The following is a 25,773-nucleotide window of genomic DNA, read 5'->3' on the forward strand; positions in this document are numbered from 1 at the left end:
GAGGGGGTCGAGCGGCGGAGCGGCATTAGACCCGAGCGAAACGCTGCTTTTAAGTTAAAGGCGATCAATAACTTTTCCTGGTAGGCTGCAGTATATATATTTTTTACCAGTCGTTAGGAGATATTGGAATGTTGTTCAGTAAAGAAGTATACGCAACGTATATTTAAAAGTAGCCGCGTTACGGGCACGGTTCGAAAAAAAGCATTTGCAATATGTATTTGTTTTTGTTACCATATGGATTTAATTAAAAGTTAAAAAATCCTCACGTGTAATATCTTTCTGTGTAAATATCTCATATTACAACGTGGGACACCTGCGGCCGAAAATCCGGTGCGGCCTTTACAATTAAAAAATTGATTTTATTTCTAAAATTAGAGCCAGCGGCTTTTAATCAGGTGCGCTCTGTAGTCCGGAATCTACGGTAGTCAAGTTAGCAAAGCAGCTGAATATGAGCAGACCCATTTTTAATAAATCAGAGTAAGCTTGTTACACTTGTGAATTCCACCTGAACTATAAACAAACACCAATCAACTTGCCTTCAGAGTCCAGCAGTTTCTCGATCCCCAGATGTTGCTTAGCGATATTGAATGCATGTTCAAGCCGTCCCACTGCAGTCATCTTAGTAACTTTATCCCAACTGAACAGACCTGGTCTGAAAGAGAGCAAGTTTTAAAATAATGCTAAAATAAATCATTCTAACATGAATGGATAATGTTTAAGTTACTTTTTAAGCTGAGTAGTAGCTCGATATCATGGATCAATTACACCATACTTAATACATTGACTGCATTTTATTTGAGATAGTGCAGACCCAAGTAGTGTTAAAATTGAGGACACAGACCAGCATCACCAACATTTTCAACCACAATGCAAGTACACTCATACACAGCAGCACTGTGCTCAACTGTGACAATCCAGTACAAAAAGCCTCCAGGCCCTCACTTCAGATAAATGGTGAAAAGATCCTTTGCTGATACTGACTTAAAATAAACTAAAGATCAATTCTGAAAGCAAAGATTCAAGAATGTCTCATAATTTGAGAAATGTAGATCAGAGGCCAGTCACATCTCTTTTATTTAATTTTCAGGCATGGTTCCTATTAGTTTCTCAATCTATCTACAAAAAAAATCAACAAAATCCTCTTGGAAGATATGAAGAAAACTATTTTAATAAAACTAATAAAAATAGTTAAATTACCTGGCAAAGCAGTTATATAGATCATTCCCCCATTTCTAATTATATAAACTATATAATATATAGTTATATATTATTATATATTTCTAATTATATTATATTTCAGATCAACAATGTTTTCTCAGAGCTAGGAGAATCAAAATCAGATCAGGTTTATTATCACAGACATATATGGTGGAATTTATTTTTTTAGCTGCAGCAGAACAGTACAAGACATTACAATTACAAAAATAAATAGCACAAAAGAAGAACAACAACATATTGCTCACGGATTTATAAAGCATTCAAAAATCTGATGTCAGAGGGGAAGAAGCTGTTCCTAAAACATTGAGTCTGAGCCTACAGGCTCCTTCCCAATGGCAGTAATATCCCAGATGGTGAGGGTCTTTAAATGATCAATGCTATCTTCCTAAGGCACTGCCTCATAAAGACATCTTCATTGGTGGGGAGGGTTGTGCCCATGATGGAACTGCCTGAGTCTATACCCCTCTGCAGACTCTTGCAACCCTGTGCATTGGAGCCTCTATTTGCACGTTTTTTGGTGACATACCAAATCAACCAATCTCACAATGAAATAGAGCCACTGGTGTGCCTTCCTCATAACTGCATCAACATATTGGGCCAAAGAAACCTCCTCTGAGATGCTGATGCCCATGAACAAGAAACTCTTGCTGCTTTCCACTGCTGAGCCCTCAAAGAAGACTAGTGCATATTGTCCCAAGTCCAGATCCACAGCAAGTCCTTCATCTTGTTAACATCGAGTGTGAGGCTACTGCTGCAATATCACTCAACCACAGTTTGCAAAACAAACGTTAGTTTATGACAAATTGGGTGATAAAGTGCACAAGTTTTTTCCAGAGACTTTTATTTAATACTTAGAGAAAACTGTAAACACTCAACTCTTCCCTTAGTTCTGAGGAAGCCACGAACTTGAAACACTAACAGCCTTCTTTTTCCACAGATGCTGCTTGACTGGCTGAGTTGTTCTAGAATTTCTGACTTTGCTTCAGTTCTTTTCTGAATCTTTCCCTCAAAACTCAATTACCAAATATGGAGGGGAAAAGTTATCTTAAATTTGGTTTCATAAAACTATCAAAACAAAACTTAACTGATGTATAAACAAGTTCACATGACAGAGAACTGAGTGTTACTGCTAGGTAAAGTTCAAGTTCAAACACTGATCCATGTTAAATAGATTACAGCCAGTTAGCATTTGGGGCATTTCAACTACCAAGGGGGTTGAGAGGGATAAACTGGCCCAGGTCTTGTTCCTACCTGGTGACAATTGAGAGAACTAACCATCTTTATCATGGTCTGGTACAGCAATTCAAAGGCGCAAGAATGTATGAAGGTGCAGAGACTAGTTTCGTTATTCAAGAAGGGAAGAAGGGATAATCCTGGAAACTACAGACTGGTGACTCTCACATCAGTGGTAGAGAAGTTACTGGAGAGAATTCTTAGGCATAAGATTTGTAAACATGTGTAAAACCATGGCCTAATTTGAGAGACCCAGTTTAGCAGGGCAAGTCATGACTGAGTTTTTTTAATAAGGTGGTGAGAGTGATAGAGGGTGGTAGAGCTGTGGATGCATGGATTTTATTCAGGCATTTCACAAGGTCCCTCATGGGAGAATCATACAGAATATTAAGATGCATGGGATCCATGGATGAATTCACCGTCTGGAGTCAGAACTCGCTTGCCCAAAGAAGACAGAGGATAGTGGCCCAACGATTCTAACTGGAGGTTTGTGAATAGTGGTGTTCCACAGGGATTTGTACTACGGCCTCTGCTGCTGGCGATGTATATAAATGATCTGGTTGAAAATGTAGGTAGCTGGGTTAGTAAGTTTGCAGGTGATACAAAGATTGATGCTGTGAATAGCGTAGAAGACTGGCAAATATAACAGGATATAGATCAGTTGAAGATAAAGGCAGAGAAATGGCCGATGGAGTTTAACCCAGCCAAATGTGAAGTGTTGCACCTTTGTAGGTCAAATGTAAGGAAACAGTGCACTGTTAAGGACAAGATTCTTAAGTGTTGATAAGCAGATGAATTTTCAGGTCCAAGTTCACAGCTCCCTGAAAGTGGCTACATAGGTTGATAGTGCATGCTTACCTTTATTCGTTAAGGCATTGAGTTTAAAAGTCAGGAAGCTATGTTGCAGCTTTGTAAAACTCGTAGGCCATATCTAGATTGTACTGGATACAATTCTGGTAACTTCCCCTTACCCCCCATTATAGGAAAATTTCAAAACTGGAAAGGGTGCAGAAGAGGTTTACTGGGATTAAAGGGAATATGCTCTAATGAGAGGCTAACAAACCTGGGTTATTTTCTCTGCAGCAATGAAGGCTGATGGGAGCTCTGATAGAGGTTTATAAGATTATAAGAATCATAAATAGAGTCGTTGATCTAGGCACAGACATAGATCTTCTTCCCAGGGTTGAATTCTCTAATGCAGAGGACATGCATTGTGGGTACCAGAAAAGCACTGCCTGGGGTGGTGGCAGAGGCAGAAATATTTAAGACTTTTAAGAGACATTCAGATAAAATAATGTGTGGAAAATGCAAGGATGCAGACATTGTGTAGGAAGAACATAGTTTAGTTTACCAATTGATTACTAATTTAATTGATTTGGAGCAGCACTAAGGGTTGAAGGGCCTATTCTTATGTTGTACTGCCCCATGTTCCATGTTCTAAAAAGTACTCAGTCTTAACACTTCACAGGCAGATCCCTCCCCACCATTGGTTGTATCTGCAGGTGGCTTTGCATAAAGAATGCAAAATCAATCACCAAAGATTTCCACCATCAAGGCCATGCTACCTTCTCACAGCTACCAGCAGGCAGGAAGCATAGAAGCCTGAAGTTCCACACCACCAGGTTCAAGAAAAGCTACTTCCCTTCAATCATTTGGTTCTTCAAAGCAACCAGCTCATCCTGAATCAGTAGTGTTTATCAATGTTACAACCACTTTAATCACTTTGCACTAAAATGTCTGCTTTTTCCTGTTCCTTTTCTTTTGTTTTCTTGTAAAAAAATTGTTTACATTTGTTTAATTGATGTTTTCTTGTGAACACTAATTATATGATACGATGTGCAAATGATGTGGCTGCAAGTAAGTTTTTCATTGCATGAGTACATATAGACAGTTGTGTCAGTAAACTTGTCTTTGGACTGTAGGTAGAGAGAGATAGAAACAGTTACATAATGAAGCTATCCTGTTACATAATCTGCTCGCATTCACCATAATGGCACTTTACATATGGTCATTGCAAAGGAGAAAGAAAAGACTAATTCTAAATACTTACACTCCATGTAACCAAATAAGCAAACAATAGGCATTTGGAATTTCTCGTGCTGAATACCAGAAGACCAGACCACAAAGTGAGAAAGCACACCCAAGAACAGATGGCCATTTAATCATATTAACATGTTACAGAACAGCTAGTCCTTGACTATCAGATACACCCTTAAACTATCTGTACCCAGGATATCATTTTGGCCACGATACAGTCTGCACAATTCCAAACAAATTTACTGACAGTGAACAGACAAAAGAGGCCTCTAAAACAAACAGACTCACAGCAATCTCTAAATTTATCTTTCTCAAATATATAAAACTTCACACTGACTGCAGAATTTGATTATAAGCTGCTAAAAGTAGTCAGCCATCCTACCAACAGTTACACATGAAAGCTTATATGGAATGCAGAACAAAAACACTCCATCTCTGTAAAACAGGTCTGTGACTTGGATCTAATTTCAATACCCAGAGTAGCTCTACCAGAACAAAGCAAACAAAGAAATGTTCTCTGCACTCAAATAAAAATGCTAAGAAGATACTTAAGGCACAGAAGATGTTTGTGTTCCTGCTGAATGCCTTAACCTCTTTACCTAGAAACAAACTAAACTGTTTTGAATTTCAAAATAAGCTGAAATAATTTTTCAGCCAAGAACTGTAACAAACATTTGGATAATGAAACATTTCTGAATTACATTCATTGAGGTGCAACAGATACATTGCATCATTCTTCAATGCAATCTGTATGCAGACCAAAATAAAATATCAAAATTAAAATTGTTTCAAATTTGCCATAAGAACAATGCAATATAATTCTGAACTAAAGTACCATAGATGCCGGATTATAAACCGCTACTTTTTTCCCACGCTTTGAACAGCTTTGAACACTGCGGCCTTTACTACGGTGCGGCTAATGCATGATTTTTTTTCATGCCGCCAAAAACATTTTGCCTCATAACAGTAGACCAATAAAATTGATGAGTAGTTCACAGAGGTCCAATGAAATTGTACGATAAATCAAGCACACTTTCACAATTAAATTATTGTAAATCAGTCATTTGTACTCACCCTCATCAACACGGAAAACACTCGAAGAAAAGCATTGTGCTGCCTTTATGGCAGTTATTTAGTTTATAATATTTTCGCTTAGTAATTCATTTGTCAGTATTTTCTAGTTAAAGTTACAAGTGTTTTAAGTATATTTGTTTTCTGTACTACATCCCGGGATGCTATGACGTCACATCCGGTTTCGCCGCATCTTGTGGGAAATACCGGTTTGCGATAAACGGAAAGGTGGGGGCGAGCGCATTAGACCTGCGCGAGAACGCTGCTTTTAAGTTAAAGGCGATCAATAACTTTTCCTGGTAGGCTGCAGTATATATTTTTTTACCAGTCGTTAGGAGATATTGGAATGTTGTTCGTGCACTGTTCAGTAAAAAGTATACGCAACGTAATTTGTGTGTTACCGATACGTATGTATATTTAAAAGTAGCCGTGTTACAGGCACGGTTCGAAAAAAAGCATTTGCAATATGTATTTGTTTATGTTACCATATGGATTTAATTAAAAGTTAAAAAATCCTCACGTGTAATATCTTTCTGTGTAAATATCTCATATTACAACGTGGGACACCTGCGGCTTAAAATCCGGTGCGGCTTGTACAAGTACAAAATTGATTTTCTTTCTAAAATTAGAGCCTGCGGCTTTTAATCAGGTGCGCACTGTAGTACGGAATCTACGGTAAGTAAAGATCAATTGAATTTCACTTTTGAAGCATTTATTATTCATGGCTGCAGTGTGCTGTTGGAATTTTCAGTACCTTTTTAAAACTGGAAGGCACTTCACTAATATCTTAAGAAAGCAAATTTTCAAACAGTCATCATTTGCTGTCCTACAAGCCTAAAATTATCTGGTTCACATAACACTTTACACATAGAATTATGGACTGATACTTACTTGTGCCGATGAAGAATAGCATTGAACGCAAGTCCATCAGCCCAACTTGTTGTAAAATTGAGAACATTGACCTGTTTGTAGGGTTGAGTTGATTGGCGAACCCAGCTGAGCAAAAGCTTCTCACTGTTTGTCTGCTGTAGATCTGACATTACAGCTTTCATTATATCTTTGACCTAAATCAAATATTTTACAATTAGTTTTGTCCGAACAGCTCAAAAAGATGATTCAAGTTTCAGCTACTCACAACATCTGGTAAAAGATATTCAAAGTTCAAAGTAAATTTATTATCAAAATACATATTAAGTCACCATATACTACCCCGAGATTTAGTTTCTTGCGGGCAATCACAGAAAATACAAAGTAGAATCGATAAAAAATGAAAAGTTGGAGTTTAAATTCTGATTTCATCTGTAATGAGTCTGTCCATCCGCCCTGTGGAATGCATAGGTTTTTCCTCTGGGTGCTCTGGTTTCCTCCCAAAGGTTATAAGTTATCATTGTAAATTGATTAGGCTAGAGTTAAATTAGTGGATTGCTGGGGCAGCACAGCCTAAAGGGCTGGCAGGGCCTAATCCACACTGTACCTCTAAACAAACGGCCAATGTGGAAAAGACAACAAATTGTGCAAATACACAAAGAAAAACAAAATTACAATAATAAATAAATAATACTAGGGATGTGAGTTGTGGAGTCCTTGCTACTGAATAATAGGCTGTGGAATCAGATCAGAGTTGAAGTTAGTGAAGTTATCCAGTCACCCCAAAATGAAGAAGAACATATGTTTGGTCTACCGATTACTACATACATATTCAATTCCCAGGAATTGCCTCTGAAGTGAATTTCTTCATTTCAGTTATCAAACCAGCACTGCATTCAAAAACTCTTTACTCACCTGCCAATGTAGAATGATGCTCCAAATAAGCCCAAGGGTCAATTTACGATTTCCATCTACAATATCAGTTCCACCTATATTTACAAGCTCCACCTGGCAAAGGGAAATAAAAGGTCTATCACAATGTAGTATAACTCAAGATGCAAAAAGGTTGACGTCAAAACTGAACAACTTAGTAGTGAGCCAAAATGATAATTCAAATATCTCCTTCAAGGTGAGTCATGTATAACAGGAAATTCCAACCTTTAAGCTCTTCAACCACATTTTGAAAAAGTATCCACAGAACCCAACAATTGAGCATCAAGATCCTACAGCTTCCCAGCTGTATACAGTGAGAATCTGAGTACTGATTCTGTTAGGGTTGGGCACAGGTTTTAGCACGAGTGTAAGCAGGAAGAAGGTTCAAAAATATTATAAATTTACTTAACTGTATTTAATTTTAAATTCAGAACAAATACATGCTTTTAAATCAATTCAAATACCTTTTTACTTGTAGTTAGATTTGTTACAATGTGTTATCTGCGTTTATACAAGGTGCTTTTAAATTATGATTGTTAATCATTGTGAATATTTTCCAAAATTCATAAATTTTAGAGACAGTCAAAGATCGCTGGAGAGGGCAAACATTTGCAGCTCACAAGCCAACTGTGTTTAACTGAACAATCGTGCATGTCATTGGTCTGCACCTCTTACGAAAAGCAGCAGTGTTACCCATTTTGTCAAAACTTTCAAATTCTTCATAGTTTCTAACTTGAAATGAAATTGTTTAATTTTTCACTCCAAGCTATTTCTGGAATACAAAACTGATGTCAATTCTACTGCTTTGCATTCCACAAATTATTTTTGTTAATACCTCAGTTCTCTTTATCTACCCTAAGGTATCTAAAAGTACACACACACACACACACACACTTGGAATACTAGTTAACATTTGGTTAGTTAGTCATTTAACCCCTGACTGATTCTAATCTATATTATTATTCTCACTTTTGTATTTGCCTGCATATCTGCCCCTTTATTTCCCACTAACCACTTGAAGGCCAATTGTGCATTGAGAGTCAATTGCCTGCTTTTTGCTTCAAAATTCTACAAATTGTTTTTAAAATAACCTTGAAGGAAATCATTATTCCTTAAAAGAGGATAACTTTAAAGCCACTTCTTGTACACCCCACTCTGTCATGCTGATAGATTCTACAGCTTGGAATGATGAGCTACCAGTTCTACCCACCTTTCAGCCACAGCTGTGTTAGAAACAATATCATAATCCTCTGAATTACTCAATATCCACAGTTCATCTACCTTTCACCAGCCTCATTGCATCAAAATGATTTAAATCTAGACTTGGAATGCAGAGCTTGAACCACTCCTTGGTAGCAATATCTGTGTCCCCACTCAGGGTACGTGAAGTCACTTCTCAGAACTGTCAGTGGTGCACAGAGACCTGTGCATCACCTGTGAACCTTTTCAGCGCCCATGTGGTATTTTCCATTTGTGGCATCACGTCAGTGGCCAAAAAAAAAATTTGGATTTTAGAGGTTTACTGATTTTGGATTTTCAGATAAGGAATGCTCAACCTGCATTAGGTTATGGTCATACACACTCCACTTAAATATGGTTCATTATTTATCATCAACTCTAACATGACCTGTCCACTTGTTAATTTTGGGACATACTGGTGCAAAAAATTATCTTGAACACCCATCAAATGTGTGCATTCCAGACAAGCTCAACTGTTTGACTCAATCTATATGAAAGCAAAAACCCTTTGTGGAATCACTGCTTTTATTACTTGACTACAACCTTTTTAAAAACTGACAGTTGACATGTTAAAATGTATTCTGTCCTCATGTCTTGGATTTTCATCAAGAATTCTGAAGATTTGTGAGCTACACAGATGCACAGCAGGGAGCTTCAGAATCGCAACAAAAGGTGACCTAATAAGAGACAAACAAAATTCTGAAGGGCACACTTGGGCAACATGGTAAATATCTTTTACCATGGGGAGTGTCTAAGAAAAGAGGGTACAGGTTTAAAGTGAGAGGTAGGAGAATCTGAGGTGTTGAAGTCTGCAATGTACTGCCCGAAGAGCTCATGGGAAAAAAATTAAGCAGCATCCAGACAAGCACTTGAACTGCCTTGACATACAAGGGTTCAGACCTAAAGCAGATAAACGGGTTTGGTATATGCAGGTACAATGGGCAGCATGGATAAGATAGGCCAAAGAACTGGTGTTTTGCTCTTCATGACCTGATTGCAATCAATCTTTGGTAATTTGCATATATCTAAAATCATTAACATAGATTGATTTTGATGTCTTCATTTACAATTAACCCAATGATCTGACCAAAGTGTTGTTAATATCTTTTTTAAAATCTTGGAGCCAACAAATTCCAAACACATGCAACAAATACAACTTAATAGCTTGGGCTTCGAGCTCTGAATCATCAATTTGGACAGCTCTGCATCACAACATCTAAAAATTTGATTCCCAATAGTTGCAGGTGAGACAACATATTAACATTTTAAATAAACAAACAATACTGAATGAAACATTAGAGACACGAGAAATTGCAGGTGCTAGAATCTGAGGAAACAAACGGCTGGAGGAGCTCAGTGAGTCAAGCAGCATCTGTGGAGGCAAGTGGGCAGTTGAATTGTGAGGTTAAGACCCTGTATCAGGGCTGAGAATATAGAAGGGAGGTAACTAGTATAAAGAGGTGAGAGGGAGAGGTGAGGCATTTTAGAAGAGCAACATCTCACATTTCACCTTGAAATCTGATTTTTCATAACAGCACAGGAAATAGGAGTAGGAGTAGGCCATGCGGCCCATTGAGCCCCCTGCCATTCAACAGGATTATGGCTGATCTATCCATAAACTCAACTTCAGATAACCCACACTCCATTTTCAGTCTCCCGATTCCAACCCACTAACACCCCAACAATCCCATGGTCATCCAAGTTTTATTCCTCTCCTCCATCTGGTTCCTCTGTCTATCATCCTACTTTTTCTAATTCCAATTATCACCTGACTTATTTGGTTACTTACCAGATTCTACATCTGCGTCCTCCACTTCCACTCATTGGCTTCCAACATCTGTCCCTACCTCCATCCTCCCATTCCCCCCACCTGGCTCCATCGGAACCCGTTATGTCTTTCCTCATCAATCTCCACCCACAGTTTCCTGACTCCAACCCTCTTGCAACACAAATGGCTCCATTTGCTCTGCTTACCTGTTTCTAACCATTGCCTGCAAGCCCCTGCCTCACCCTTCCCTCGCAACTCTTTGCACTGGCTGTGTTCCCTTGACGCACACAATCCTGATACAAGGTATTGACCCAAAGCATCATCTAATCCTTTGTCTCTGCAGATGTTGCTTAGCCCGCCAAGTTTCTCCCACACACATTTATTTTATCACAGATTAGCTTTTTAAGGCAATGACTCACATTATTTTGCTGCAGAACATGCAGAACTCTATTGACATTGTTGAGGGCATGTACTCTGGTCGTGCCACGTTCTTTGGTCTGATGGAGGACAAGATATTTTAACCAAGACAAAAAGAAAATTCAGTCGGAGACTATGAAATGATTCAACTTGATCACAAAGCGGATTAACTTTATAAAGTGGTGCTAATAACAATTCCAAACTTGTCACTATTATATGGGAACTGAATAACAAACATTCCTGTTAAAATGTTCAAACTATAAACATGCAACAATTACTTAACATTCCTCTATACAGTCAAATCCAAAATAAAATAAACGCTTTACAAAGAGATAAAACACAAGCAAAGATCATAAAACTTCAATTCCAGCTTTTTGCATTTGAAATCTCACCTCTACAGAAATTGTATGCATTCTCAAGTGATAAGACAGCATTCACAACTATTCCTAGTCACACCAATGAAAATGAAAAGAAAGATACTACAAAATGTTCCTAGTTAGTGCGGAAAAAGCAAGTTACATGGATTTTATGCAGACACATTATAATTAGATGGAGTACACAAAGTCCTAGGCAAACCAAAAGTGCAGACCGGAGAAAGTCAATGAAGCCTTAGTCAACTCAAACAACATGCACACCAAATCACGACACACCACCTTGAAAACTGAATCCTTAAAGTGATGACTTAAATCCAGAAAATCCACTCTACAAAGTGAAAATAAAAACTAATCTCAAACACACTCTAAGAAATAGGGCAGGATCAGTGAAATGGAATGCAGTATCAAACAGATGGATGACACAATCCACCTTTTTAAGCTAAACTTACTGATCTGTTTTAATCTAAATAAAAAGTTTAAGTTGATGAGAAGTCTGTAAGTGCATCTACTTTCAGAAAAAGGGCATTTAGAGAACAGTAAGGTCTGGAATAATGGTAGGGTGATCCAACAAATTGCATCAGAGATGAATGCTGAGTCTGGTCATTTTTACAGGGTGAGTGGCTGCTTGATTTGTGATCAAGGGAAAACACAGTCTATCACTAACCAACCATTCAGGTTCACACACAAATAATAACTTTCTCACTGAGATACCAAATGGTTTTCAATTAACAAGCAACAGTCAGTCAGCAGGAGGCAGCACCTTCAGGAGTGGATGAAATTGAAATTAAGTGAATGGAGATGAAAATAACAAAGCTCAAAGGATATGTGAGCAAACACTGAACCATTTGCTATTTGTGGAAATGTCTGTGTCATACTAGCCTTTGCACGAAAAGCAGCCACCCATGAGCCAAAATCAGGCTCCAGTTGTATATCAATGGACATGGATCAAATCAAGATAACTTATAATCAACAATTTCCTAATGATCATTATCTATCTGTCATAATACTGCAAACATTCAGTCTGAATCCAACACAAATTATTTTTAACTTCTGAGAAAGAAGTGCATATCTGGTGAAATGACAGACCAATGAGTTGGATTGTCACTAATACTGCCGCAAAATGCCATAGAAACTAAGTACAAAAAAAATTGTTCAGAGAAAAAAAAACTTTAACCTAAAACATTCTTCTTCAGCCCAAATATTCTTATGTCTATCAACTTTGAGTCAATGGAAGATACACATAGTTGAGTTTTTCATAACCATCTCCAGAGAACCCTCAGAGATAATCTGCAAAACTAGCCTGCCTCTATCCAAAACCTTGTGAAGCATAAGGTAATATGAGTATGAGTCCTGATCAGAAAGATTAAGCAAGACGTCTCTGTATCTACATGTAATAGCTAAAGATTTTTTCATCATCAGACTCCTATTTTATACAGTAAATACAGCACATATACAGTTAGTAAAATGAAAATTCCTCACAAATGTGTGTCCTGTGAGCCCTTCCAGAAGATCTAAGAGTTTTCTGCCATCTCGGAGGTCATCAAACAAATCCTTGATCGTTGGTTTTCCGTTCTGCAGCAAAAGCACAATTTTTTTAAAATGTCATTTAAAAAACCATTTTGCAGAACAGTTTCTGCCCACAGAACATGTATCAATCAGCTTCAGATCATCACAGCTTGACCTCGGACAAGGATGTAAGTTCACTTCTGCTTGATTCCCATTTATGGCATATTTTTAAAATCAGTGCATGACACTTATTACTTTTAAGAAACAAGGTTATAGAGGTGATAAACTAGGCTTTGTGTTCACACAAATTCTAAACATTGTTCTGCCATTATCTGTGATCTATAACATATTTCAAAGAAACTACGTTTTGTACAAACAAGTGTTCTGTTACCACAGCAAAAATATTGTTAGTGCTTCTAAATCAAAACTAATTTTACTTGAACTGGCCTTTGATTTAGCAATTTCTTATTTTAGTTCAGGTTGATTGTCATTCAGCCATACACGTTCACTGCCAAATGAGACAACATTCCTCTGGACCAAGGAGCATATACACAGTACATATAACTCACACACATTACATAAAATATTACCACAAATAAATTAATAATAAGGTGCATTATCAATACAAGTCAAAAAATAAAACAATATAACATGACAGATGTTTCACACATGATAAGACCTGGGTAATGACAGGGAGTTCAGTGCTCTTACGGCCTGAGGGAAGAAGCTGTTTCCCACCCTAATAGTTCTTGTCCGAATGCTACAACAGTACCTCCTACCTGATGGTCGGCATGCAGTTAATGATTTGCAATAAGAGATTAAAAATTAAGCCCACAATTTATTAAACTCAATCACAAGGTTGGCTGCAAAAGAGAATTTGGTTTCACAAAGAAATACAGTTGCAAGAAAAAGTTTGTGAATCCTTCTCAATCACCTCGTTTTCTGCATTAATTTTGCATAAAATGTGGTCTGATCTTCATCTAAGTCACAATAATAGACAAACACTATCTGCCTAAACTAATAACGCACAAACAATTGTACCATTTCTCATCAATACTGCGTACACCATTTAAACAATCGCAGTCAAACTTCAAAAAAGTATGTGAACCTCTGGGGTAATGCCTCCTGCAAAAGCTATTTGGAGTCAGGTGTTCCAAGCACTGAGATTGGAGGTATGGGTTGTAGAGGTGCCTTGCCCTATATAAAGACAACTGAGTCAGGTTACTGAGAGAGTCTGCACTTCTCAAAAAAGACCTGTTTATGTGCACCATGTGTCGATTAAAACAACTTTCAGAGGACCTCACAAGAAGAATTGTAGAGATGCATGAAGTTGGAAAAAGCTACAACAGCATTTCTAAAACCCTGAGCATTCATCTGTCCACAGTAAAACTGTCTACATTAGAGGAAACTGTTGCAACTCTCTCTAGCAATGGGCACTCTGCAAATATCACACCAAGAGTACAACCTGCAATGCTGAAGGAGGTGAAAAAGAACCTAAGGGTAACAGCAAAAGGCCTGGAGGAATCTCTCGAACTTGCTAAAGTCTCTGTTCATGTGTCCATTATAAGAAAAGCACTGAATAAGAATGGTGCTCATGGAAGGAACCACAAAGGAAACCAAAGCTTTCCAAAAAAATAAAAACATTTTTACACATCTCAAGTTTGCAAAAGACCACCCGGATGTGCCAGAACACTTCTGGGACAATGTTCTCTGGACAGATCAGACAAAATTTAAACTTACTGGCAGAAATGCACATTGCTCTGTTTGGAAGAAAAGAGACACTGCACATCAAAATCTCATCCCAACTGTGAAGCATGGTGGAAGGGCCAGTTTGCTGCCTCGGGGCCGGACAGCTTGCAATTGTTGAGGGAACAATGAATTCAAAATTGTATCAAAACATTTTACAGGAGAATGTTAGGGTACCCATCCATCACCTGAACCTTAATTAAGTTGGATGATGCAACAAAACAATGATCCAAAACACAAGAGTAAATCAACAAAAAATGGTTTAAAGAGAAGAAAGATCATGTTTTGGAATGGCCAAGTCAGAATCCAGAGTTTAACCCAATTGAGATGCTGTAGCATGACCTGAAGAGGGCTGGTCATGCAAGGTATTCCAGAAATATTGATAAATTAAAACAGTTTTGTTTGGAGGAATGGTCTAAAAACATCAACCACGATGCCCACCAGCTCGTCTCAATTTCCTGAGTTCAGCCCATATCCCACAAAGTCCCGCCCCTCAATGTACCAGTCTCCGTGTTTCTTAACTGATATTATTGCACCTGCCTCAACCATTTCTTCTCTCAGTTTGCTCCACAAACTCAACCTCTCTCTAGATTAAAAGTTGCCCATTGGATCCTGTTAACTCTTCTCCTTCTCATCTTAAATCTACATACCCTAGTTTTGGACTACCATCTAGTGGAAATGACTATTACAAACCTCTCATGATTTTAAACATTTCTATAAGGCTGCCTCTCATTCACCTACACTCCTAGCCTAGCCAACCTCTGTGTTACTCAGGCTCTCTAGGCCTGCTAACATCATTGTAAACCTTTTCTGCACTCTTTCCACTTTAATCATGTCTTGTCCTTTGCTCAATGCCCTTGATGAAGGGAAGGCCAAGTGCTGAATGCCTTTATTACCACCCCATCTGCCTGTGACACCACTTTAAACGAACTATGCACTTGTATTTCCAAGTACCTCTATTCCATTACACACCCTAGTGTCCTATCTTTCAATGTACATGCCCTGCACTGGTTTCATTTTCACCTCACACTTATCTGCATTGAAGTCCATTTGTCATTCCTCAGTCAATTCCCTAACTGATCAAGATCCACTGTGTGATAACCATCATGAGAAAATCTGTAGGTGCAAGAAGTCCAAGTAACGTACACAAGATGTTGGAGGAACTCAGCAAGCCCAGGCAGCATCTATGGAAAACAGTAAACAGTCAAAGTTTTGGGCCGAGACCCTTCATCAGGACACCTCCCTTTGCAACTAGATCCTCAACTTTCTGACCAACAGACTGCAAACAGTAAAGATAGGCAGCAAACAACCCCCATCTCAATTATCCTCAATACAGGCGCCCCATAAGATTGCATCCTCATCCCACTACTCCACTTTCTGTACGTTCTCACAAGCGTGTGGACAGATTCTATCCCAATTCAATCTATAAATCTGTAGATGATACCACTGTAGCGGATCAGAGTACAAGGAGGAAATAGAGAGCCTAGTGAGGATAGTGCCATGACAACAATCTTTCCCTTAGTGTCAGCAAAACAAAAGAGCTGGTCATTGAGGTTGAGAGATTTGTGCACTTCAAGTTCCTAGAAGTCAACATCAGTGGTCTCGCCTGATCCTAGTATGTTGATGCTGTGGTCAACAAAGCTCAGGAGCACATCTATTTCCTCAGGAAGCTAAAGAAAGTTGGCACGTCCCTCTGACCCTCAACCAACTATTATTTGTGCACCACAAAAATCTGGATGCATCACCGTTTTCTATACTTTGCAAGATGGACGCAGCTCAGCATTTAAAGGAAACCAGCCTTCCCTCCACACGATCTGCCTGCACTTCTTGCTGCCTAAGTAAACCAGTCAGCGTAATCAAATATTCCACCCATTCTAGACATTCTCCCCCTCCCCTCCTACTATCAAATTGAGCAGGACATTCACAAGCCAGAATGCACATATTCCCGCTATAAAAACACTTTCAAATAATCTCCAGTACAATAAGATGGAGTCCTGACCTCACAATCTACCTCTTCGTGACCTTGCACCTGAATGTCTATCTGAACTGCACTTTCTGGTAGTAACACTCTATTCTGAATTGTTATTCTTTTACCTTATACTACTTCAATATGCATTGTTGTAATGAATTGACTTGTATGAACAGTATGTAAGACAAGCTTTTGCAGTGTACCCTGGTATACATGACAGCTATAAATTAATTTACCAGTTTCAGTGTAAGACGCATCCCAATAATGCCAAAGATCTGAGAACCAGGGGTCTCCAAACTGAACGTTAAGCATCACCAGAGCGGCAGTTTGGACTCACTTCAGCTCTCTGTATTTTTACATTGCAATGTCTATCAACACTAATCCCACTTGCCTGCATTACTTTCATATCTCTGCATGTCCTACTCATTCAATGCCTGTCTAAATGCCTCTCAAATATTGTTGCTGTTCCAGCCTCTACCATCTCCTTATGCAAATCATTTGAAATGCAAATTATCCTGTGTAAAATATTAACACCTCTGATCCCTTTTAAACCTTCTCCCTCTCGCCTTAATCATATGCCCTCTTATGTTAGACACTCGTGGCAAAAAGACTATTTACCCTATCTGTTACTCTCCCAAATCCATTTATTTCTATCATGTTATCGCTCAGCCTCTTTAGATCTAAGAAAAACAATCCCAGCTGATCCAGCCTCTCTCCTTCCAACTCAAGCCTTCTATCCAGGCAATACCTTTGTGAAGTTTTTCTGCATCTGCGCTAGCTTAATCCCACAGTATGGTAACAAATACCACACACAATACCGTTACCCTGTAAATTTGATATTTGCCACTTATTGTACTTGGATTTGATAGGCTTTCAGATTGGAAAAACTTTTTCATTTTAAATATTTACAACATTAATTGGCATCAGAAAAAAAAGTTTCTATTTTCATTTCTTCAGAACCCAAGAATCTTTTGATTGTGTAGTTATTAGGTGGGGAAATGCAACAGCCAGTCTCAAATAAGTGGGACAATAAATTGATTAGAATCTGCTTTTGGCTGTTGCCCATGTAGGAAAGTCACATCGGATCGTGGGCTCTCTCTCAAATCTTTTAACAATGTCAGATATTCTTCTCATCCATTGAAACAAATACGTAAAGTGTTGGATCAGCATTTTATTTCAAAGCGTGTACAATAACCTCAGTCCCTGTGCCAGGGTTTCCAGTACTTCAGAATTTCACTGGCAATAAAACAATGTGAAACACAATGACAGGAAAGCTTGTGTTCTTTCATCTGGCACCTTGACATATTTTGTCATTGAATCACTGCTGCCTTCCATCCTGTCACAGATAATGCATTTTCTTACCAACTCTCCTCCAGTCTTTCCCTGTATTTTGCGACACGTTTTATCTCTAACCTATCCTAGTTCAGACAAAAGGCCACTTGGAAGTTTGATGCCCCCCTTGCTTTACTCTCCGCAGATGCCGACTGCCATGCTGAGCATGACCAGCACTTTATTTTTTTAATTTCAAGCTAACTCATTACCTAAGCCATGGACTAGAAATGGAACCTTGAACCTTCAATGTTAAAATCTCAACCTGTTAACTTCAGCTTCCCCAGAGTGCAAAAATTAATGGAAACTCATATCACCTTCAAATATTCTCATGAGTAATTAGGGATGGGCATTTACGATGGCTTACTGGAGATGCCCAATACTAATAAAGATACTCAACATGAACTTGTGCTTCAATACTGACTGCGAAGCATAGGACTCCGTTTATACATATCGTATCATGTTTCATGTTAAGTGTCAATTTGTGTTAATTTGGCTCAATCTAATTCTTGGGAATAGCGTTGGTTCTTTTCCCTCCCTCCCCCCCCCCCCTCCACCAACCCAGCCATGAGTTTGCATTACATGAAGTTCTGTTGCATAACAAACATTTTTTCCAAGTTCCAAAACCTCGAGTGAAGATTTTTAAAAAGCATACTTTCACATGGGAATAAATAAGTAGTGTTTTAGGAGACATGCTACAATGAACCATATCCAATTCTATTTCTGGAAAACTATTTATCTCAAGACAGAAGAATGTAGTTCCCTTCTATTCCTTTGCCATACTAGCAGTTTCCAGGTTCGTAATACAAATTTTTCCAAGCTGTGAAGGAACAAAATCAGTGTATGTGAGAAGATCACATCAGCCGCTTTGAGTGAGCAGGTGCAAGTCAACCAGATCAATGGCCTTACTAACTCATTGATCAAGTCTGCCTGCTCAGTGTTCCCAACTCTGCTCAGCTGGACTCAAGCCTGATTGTTGTAGCTCAGGGGGGTGGACAGAAATGACACATATTCCTACCCAGAGAAGATCTGTCCAGCAGCCAGCAAAGCCTTCCCGCCAGTTTCCCAAATGCCCGCAGAACCCCTTGCCCCACCCCAAAAAAGATCACCTGCAAGCTTGCAGCAGCCGGAAAATTGTACAGACTTCTGAACAGCTGGCACTAAAGTTTAAACCACTAATTCCTACCCAAAGTATCACAAAATTCAAATGTAGTTTAAAAGCACATCAATACTTTTTCCCTTAAAGTCAAAAAATTAGCTTGCTCTTAAGTACTGATATCCATAAGTTGAATGTTCATGACATGGGATGGGTCTGTACCCTCCCAACAACATTTCCCTCCCAGAGCAATTGCCAGTGAAGATCTCGTTTCTGTAACCACTCGCAGCTCTCATTAAATTTTTGATACATCTTGGCATCCTATGGCTATTCACCATGATATACAAAACGCACATTTCTAGGAAAAGAGATTAATCAACAGTAATTGATCTCACTTGTTCACTCCCAAATACAATTGAAAATGTGCACAAGACTGAACATCATGATCTGGATAATGGAATGAGCGACAGTGCAGCCATGTTTGCAGATCATACAGAGATAGATGGAGGGGCAGGTAGTGTTGAGTAAGCAGCAAGTCTGCAGAAGGATCTGGACTGATTATAGCACATGGAAATACAGTGTAGGGAACTGCATGGTCATGCACTTATTTTCTAAACAGGGAGCAAATTCAGAAATCTAAGATGGAAAGGGACTTTGATATGCAAGTGATAGATTCCCTAAAGGTTACCTTACAGGTTGTATTGGTGGTAAGGAAGACAAATGCAACGTTAGCATTTATTTCCAGAGGACTAAGATGTAATGCTGAGGCATTATAAGTAATTGATCAAATGGCATTTAGAGTATTAAGAGCAATTTTAGGTCCCTTATCTACGAAAGGATGTAGTGGCACAGGAGAAGGTCCAGATGAGACTCGCGAGAATTATCCCAGAAATGAATGGGTTAATGTATGAGGAACATTTGGTGGCTCTGGGCCTGTTCTTATTGGAGCTTAGAAGAATGGGGGAGAGGAGGAGAGGAAATCTCATTGCAACCTACCAAATATTGAAAGGCCTAGATAGAGTGGACTTGAAGGGGATGTTTCCAATTGTGAGAGTCTAGGACTAGAGCCACAACCTCAGAATAGATGATACCCCTTTAGAATAGAGATGAGTAATTTCTGTAGCCAGATGATGGTGAATCTGGAATCCATTGCCATAGACAGCTGTGGATGCCAAGTCATTGGGTATACTTCAATCGGAAGCTGGTAGGATCTTTATTCAGAAGGGCATCAAAAGGTTATGGGAAAGGGGCAGGACAATGGGGTTGAGAGGGAGGATAAATCAGTAATGATCAAATGATGGAGCAGATTTGAAGGGCCAAATTCCTTTATTCTGCTTCTATGTCTTATGATCTTATTATTGGGTGATCCTATTCCCTTACTTGGACAACCGTGAATCAGTTTTTATTGAGTATATCACAGGGTACCACATCTGAGAAAAGATATGCTTGTCAAGCAGTTGCAAAATGTAAAGTAACAATTTCCCAATGAAATATGAAAACTGCCATTTCACCCTCATTGTACAGCAATGCCTGGCATCAACAGCAAAGACAGCACAACACGCAGACAGCCTGCCAAATCCCTCAGTAGGAATTGGACAGGAAGTGGTTGTTCCATGGAAAATGTTATACAAGAGGAAATAATAAGTGCCAATTCCCAGCACTTAGTAACAACTACATTTAAAAAATTGATCTCTGTAAATAAATCTGGTTTCTGCTCCCAGCAACAACAGAAAAAAAAGTCACACTGTTCTGCTGAAATTTTCAAACAATCAAACTACTTACATGCTCCACTCAGAATTCAGATATCACTGAGGAAAGTCTTTCCCCACACAATAAACCACACCTAGTAAATAAATAGCATTTCTCACCAGTTCATTCAAAGAGCTTTACATGTCACAGAAGAATGCTGAAATCACAGGTTTTTGACACCAGATGGAGATGCTCCAAATACCAAAGTTCAGTGTTAGAAGATACAAGGCAATGTTACCTTTACAAAGCGCACATTAATCCATTTTGTGAATGTTTTCTTCTGTACATCATCATGCTCATCTGAAAATAAAAATAAAAATGGGTTAACAACCATCAAATGTCATTCTCAATGTCACAGAAGCTTAAACATACAGTAAGCAGGTAAGCATTGCTCCAATTCTGATCTTCAATCTTCCCCATTTTTTCTTTCACTTTTTCTTTGTGATCTCCTCTCATAACAATGATCCTTACAAAGATACAATTTTTTTTGGCACTGGCTGTTCCACATTCTCTCAAATAATCTTTTCTTTCTATTGGATGGCAAAAGCAGTGACCATAAATAGTTTACTACCATGATGAAAATCAAAACAGCCTGTAACATATCCTCTAGGAATCTTTCCATTAAGAATCAATGGGTAACCATGACTCCAAGCAGATGAAGATTAGTTGCACAGGATAGGAAGATAAAAAGAGTTGAGATCTCCACAGTGAACCCTGGAACCCTTAGAAGTTTAGGGCCAACAATATAGGTTCTTTGAGTAACCTTTCAGGTCGAACCTCAGGATCTCTGCCTGACCAGGAGAAGCTGTCATATAAAAATTGATCATTTTCTTTATAAAAAAAAACTAGTTACACCAATTTAAATGTTTTATTTTAAACTTAGTGTAACTAAATTACTCAGACCTGATTAAGGAAGTTCAACTTGCAATGCCTGCTTCTTTCCAAAGAAGCTGCTTAAACTGCCGAGTGTCTTCACTGTTTTCTAATATTATTTCAGATCTTTGGCACCAGCAATTCATTGATTTTTAATTTATTTATTCATCAGGGTCAGCAATTCACCACTGAATTAAAAATGATTATTTAGGAAATGTCAGCAGGCTGCATGGAAACTGAAAACAAATTGTTTTGGACCATTGGTGGGAATAGCACCACAAGCTTTTTTCCCTGAAATCACCATGTATGAAACAACTCCAACAAACAGGATCAACCAAATCTTGGTGAGCAATAAACCTTTCAGGTACACCAAATTGCAGACTACATGCTAAAATGGAATAAAAGATGAAAAAGCACCTGTAGATGTCAGACGAATGATCAAATATGACAGATGTTGCATGACTGACTAATGCATCTAGTAAATCTCTGTATTCTCTAAAGCTCGTAGATCCTTTCTATAATGAGGTGACCAGAAGTGAATACAATACTCCAAGTATGGACTAACCAGAGTTTTGAGCTGCAACATTACCTCACAGCTATTGAACTCAATCCCCTGACTAACAAAGACCAACATGGCATACACCTTCTTACCACCCTTATCAACTTGGAAAGCAATTTTGAGGAAACTATGGACATAGACCCCAAGATCCTACTAAGAATCTTCAATTTTATACTCTGCCATCAAGTTCAATCTTTCAAACTGAGTCACTTCCCACTTTCCTGGATTGAACTCCATCTGTCACTTCTCAGTCCAGCTCGGCATTCTGTCAATGCCCTGTTGTCAGCTACAACAACCTTCTACAGTATCCACAACATCATCAGCCTTCGTGTCATCTGCAAACTTACTTAGCCACCCTTCCACTTCAGAATCCAAGTTATCAACAAAGAAAACGGGTTCTAGAACAGATCTCTGTGGAGCACCACAAGTCAAAGATCTCCAGGCACAATATAACCTCTTTTTTCTGTGGGCAAGTCAATTTTGAATCCACATAGTCAAGTTTCCCTGGATCTCATGCCTCCTGATTTTCAGAATGAGTTGGGAAGCTAGATAAATGCCCTACTAAAATCTGTACAGTATACCCCACAAACACCACTCCCCTTTCACCTTTTGTCACTTACTCAGAAAAGGTCAACCAGGTTTATGAAACACAATCTGCCTCTCACAAAGCCATGCTGACTATCCCTAATCAGACTATGCTTCTCCAAATGCTCGTAAATCCTATATCTAAAAATCCTCTCCATTAGTTTGCCCACCACTGATGTAAGATCACTGGTCTAGAATTCACATGATTATTCCTATTACAGTACCTTTCTTGAACAAAAGAATAACATTTGCCACATTCCAATCTCCTGGTACTATTTTTGGAACCAGTGAGGTCACAGAAAGTCACCAACTGCAAAGCAATCTCTTCGTTAGGTTCTCGTCACAAACTGGACTACATCCCATTTGCCTTCAAGAACCTCTCTATCCTGATGTGTTTTTCTTCAAATTCCAACACTGTCTCTTTCTTAACCTTGACATGCTCCATCCAGTACTGTAACCCATTCTACACTGATCACAATGGTGAATAGTGAAGTGATGTATTAATTCCTCTACTTCCTCCAACACCAGACATGTTTCCACTTTTCCTTTATCACTCTCATCATCTCCCATGACAATGCCTTGTGGTTTTCCCTTATCCTACTTGGCAAGGTTTTCTAATCTCCCCTTCTAGCACTCCTCAAAGTCCCTTCATAAGCTGCTTCCTGTCTACATTAACTCACAGGAGCCCTGTCTTCTTCCTCTTGACTAAATGGTCCATCCCTCTTGCCAACTTTGTTTCCTTAAACCAGACAACCCCAATAGGTGGACCGTGGGCCAGGTCTGAACCACGAGAACCAAATGTCTGGACTGCGCCGACCCATTGGCACTTAAATGAACGCACCTGTCATATTATGTAAATAAAGTGCACGCTGCTCTAATTTATTTTAACCTCATCCTACACTGTACACTTGACCTACGCCCTTGTACAGCGCGCAACCTTTGCTGGCTGAGCAAAGGCCGTGTGTTGGAGAGGGTGTAAGACCTGCACAGTAAGCTTGTGTCACTTTTATCCAGCCTGCAGAGCCAAAAAGCCCAAGGATTTAAGAGGTTTTTCCAGTGACAACAAGGTGATGGCACATTCTTTTTTAGTGTGACATCATGTCTCATCTAAATCGACTTAATCTGCGATTACAAGGCAACAACCACACTGTTGTAGACATGTATGAGGCGATTGAAGCTTTCCGGTCAAAGCGGAACCTTTTGGAGAGAGACATTCACAGGAGAAAGCTGCGCTTTCCACGTCTGTGGGAGCATTGCGAGAAGAACGAAATGCGGGAGGATCCAGTGATGAAGGATTTCGTGACAAGCCTGGCAGAAAAATTCAGGGAATGATTTGAAAGCTCCCCTAAACTCTCAGGTGACATCCTCCTCTTCCTGAAACAGCCATTCTCCGTTTCGGCTGATGGCCAATGGACTGCTGAGGCCAGAAGGCTGGTGCCTTCCATAGATGAGGCAACTCTTCAGATGGCGGCCTTGGAAATGGGAACATCTGATTTACTCAAAGCACAACAAAAGGACATTGGGGTGAGTGACTTTTGGATCAACATGGTTCCCCAAGCTCAACTCAAAAACACAAGCGCTATTGCAATGCTCCTACTCACACTGTTCACCTCCACGTACATACGTGAGTCATCGTTTTCTTCAATGAACTCCATCAAGAACCAGGACAGAAAAAGACTCTCCAATACACATCTTGGCCAGTGCCTCAAGATTGCCACAACAGAATACAGGCCCAACATCAGAAGGATTGCCTCATCCCGTCGCTGTCACTTCTCTCACTGATTGGTGAGTGAATCAATTTATTTTTGTCCATTTGTCAATCTTATTGTGGTATAAAAATATTACAACAACAATAATACTGATAATTTCATTTATAGCTACACTTCATACTTCAAATGCTACATAGCTTAATTAAAAAGTAACAAATAGATTAAATGAGAGAACAGAAACAGAAAGGCAGTACTACTAAAACTCTGTGTGTGGAGGGGGGGGGGGGGGGGGGTTTAAGTCCCAAATGAGTTCTCAATGTGACAGCTGACAGTTGTGATAGTTAGTCATAATTAAATGGTCTGGACTTACTTTGTTTCAAGTGTGCATTTTTTTTTCTTGTACGACCCACAACACAGGCTTTGAGAATCCCAGGTATAAATTATTGCTACTACCACAACTACTACTACTTCTACTACTAATAATAATAATGGTAATAGCAGCAACAACACCTGCCCATAAAACAACTTACTGGCGCAATGAAAAAAAAAACCTGGATGTTTTGGCCCTTGGCTTGGCATGCTTGACATAATTTGGCCCTTGTGGAAAAATAACTGGGGAACCCTGCCTTAAACCAACCATCCGTTCTCTGCCTCAATGGGACAAAACCTATCTGGAATCCCTGAGAAGTGCTCCCTCAACAACCTACACTGTATATTTCCCTGAGAATATATGCTTCAAAGTTTCTGCCTAAAAGCATCATAATTAGCCCTCCCCCATTAAAATGTTTCCAAACCTTCTGCTCCTGTCCTTATCTAAGGCTATCCTGAAGGTCAAGAAATCATGATCAGTCTTCAAAATGCTTGCCTACCAAGAGATCTATCACCCGACCAGGTTCACTGCCTTGTACATGATCCAGAACAGCCTGTCCACAAATTTAAGGGCAGAGCTAAGAAGTCACCACAAGCCAGCTTCTTCAAGCCCATCTGCAAAACAACACAATTTCTTCCCTTTAATGTGCTTTTTTCCCCTTTTCAAGGTCGATAGGATTCTGTTGGAGTCAGTGATCTACAGCAAACCTAAGCTGCACTCCCTCAATAGCAAGAATGTCCCTCCTCAAATTTGGAGACCAAAACTTCACACAATACTCCAGGTGTGGTCTCACCAGGGCCCTGTACAACTGCAGAAGGACCTCTTTGCTCCTATGTTCAACTCCCCTTGTTATGAAGGCCAACATGCCATTAGCTTTCTTCACTTTTGCTGTACCTGCACACTTACTTTCAGTGACTGATGAACAAGGACAGCTAGATCTCGTTGTACTTCCCCTTTTCCTAACTTGACACCATTCAGATAGTAATCTGCCTTCCTGTTCTTGCCACCAAAATGGATAACCTCACATTTATGGCGGTGGTTCCTGCTCCCGTAGCTTACCAACCAGACGTTTTTCAATATCCCCAGGATGTGGTCTAGAAGATGACACCTTTGGGGAAGGCCCTG

General features: G+C 39.2%; 1 protein-coding gene across 4 annotated transcripts in view; it reads right to left on the minus strand.

Moving 5' to 3' along the window:
* The window catches only part of LOC140730544 (utrophin-like), a 460,763-nt gene that overhangs the window by 377,781 nt on the left and 57,209 nt on the right, over positions 1 to 25,773 (minus strand). For all 4 annotated transcript variants that reach the window (XM_073051151.1, XM_073051153.1, XM_073051152.1 and 1 more), the window contains 6 exons: positions 20,791 to 20,852; positions 12,637 to 12,729; positions 10,786 to 10,863; positions 7,342 to 7,434; positions 6,451 to 6,623; positions 537 to 652 (listed from right to left, as the gene is read on the minus strand). In XM_073051151.1, the coding sequence (XP_072907252.1) occupies positions 537 to 652; positions 6,451 to 6,623; positions 7,342 to 7,434; positions 10,786 to 10,863; positions 12,637 to 12,729; positions 20,791 to 20,852 (615 nt within the window). The remainder of the gene's footprint in view (positions 1 to 536; positions 653 to 6,450; positions 6,624 to 7,341; positions 7,435 to 10,785; positions 10,864 to 12,636; positions 12,730 to 20,790; positions 20,853 to 25,773) is intronic.

The sequence above is a fragment of the Hemitrygon akajei genome, chromosome 7 (assembly GCF_048418815.1).
Source record: "Hemitrygon akajei chromosome 7, sHemAka1.3, whole genome shotgun sequence".
Lineage (NCBI taxonomy): Eukaryota > Metazoa > Chordata > Chondrichthyes > Myliobatiformes > Dasyatidae > Hemitrygon > Hemitrygon akajei.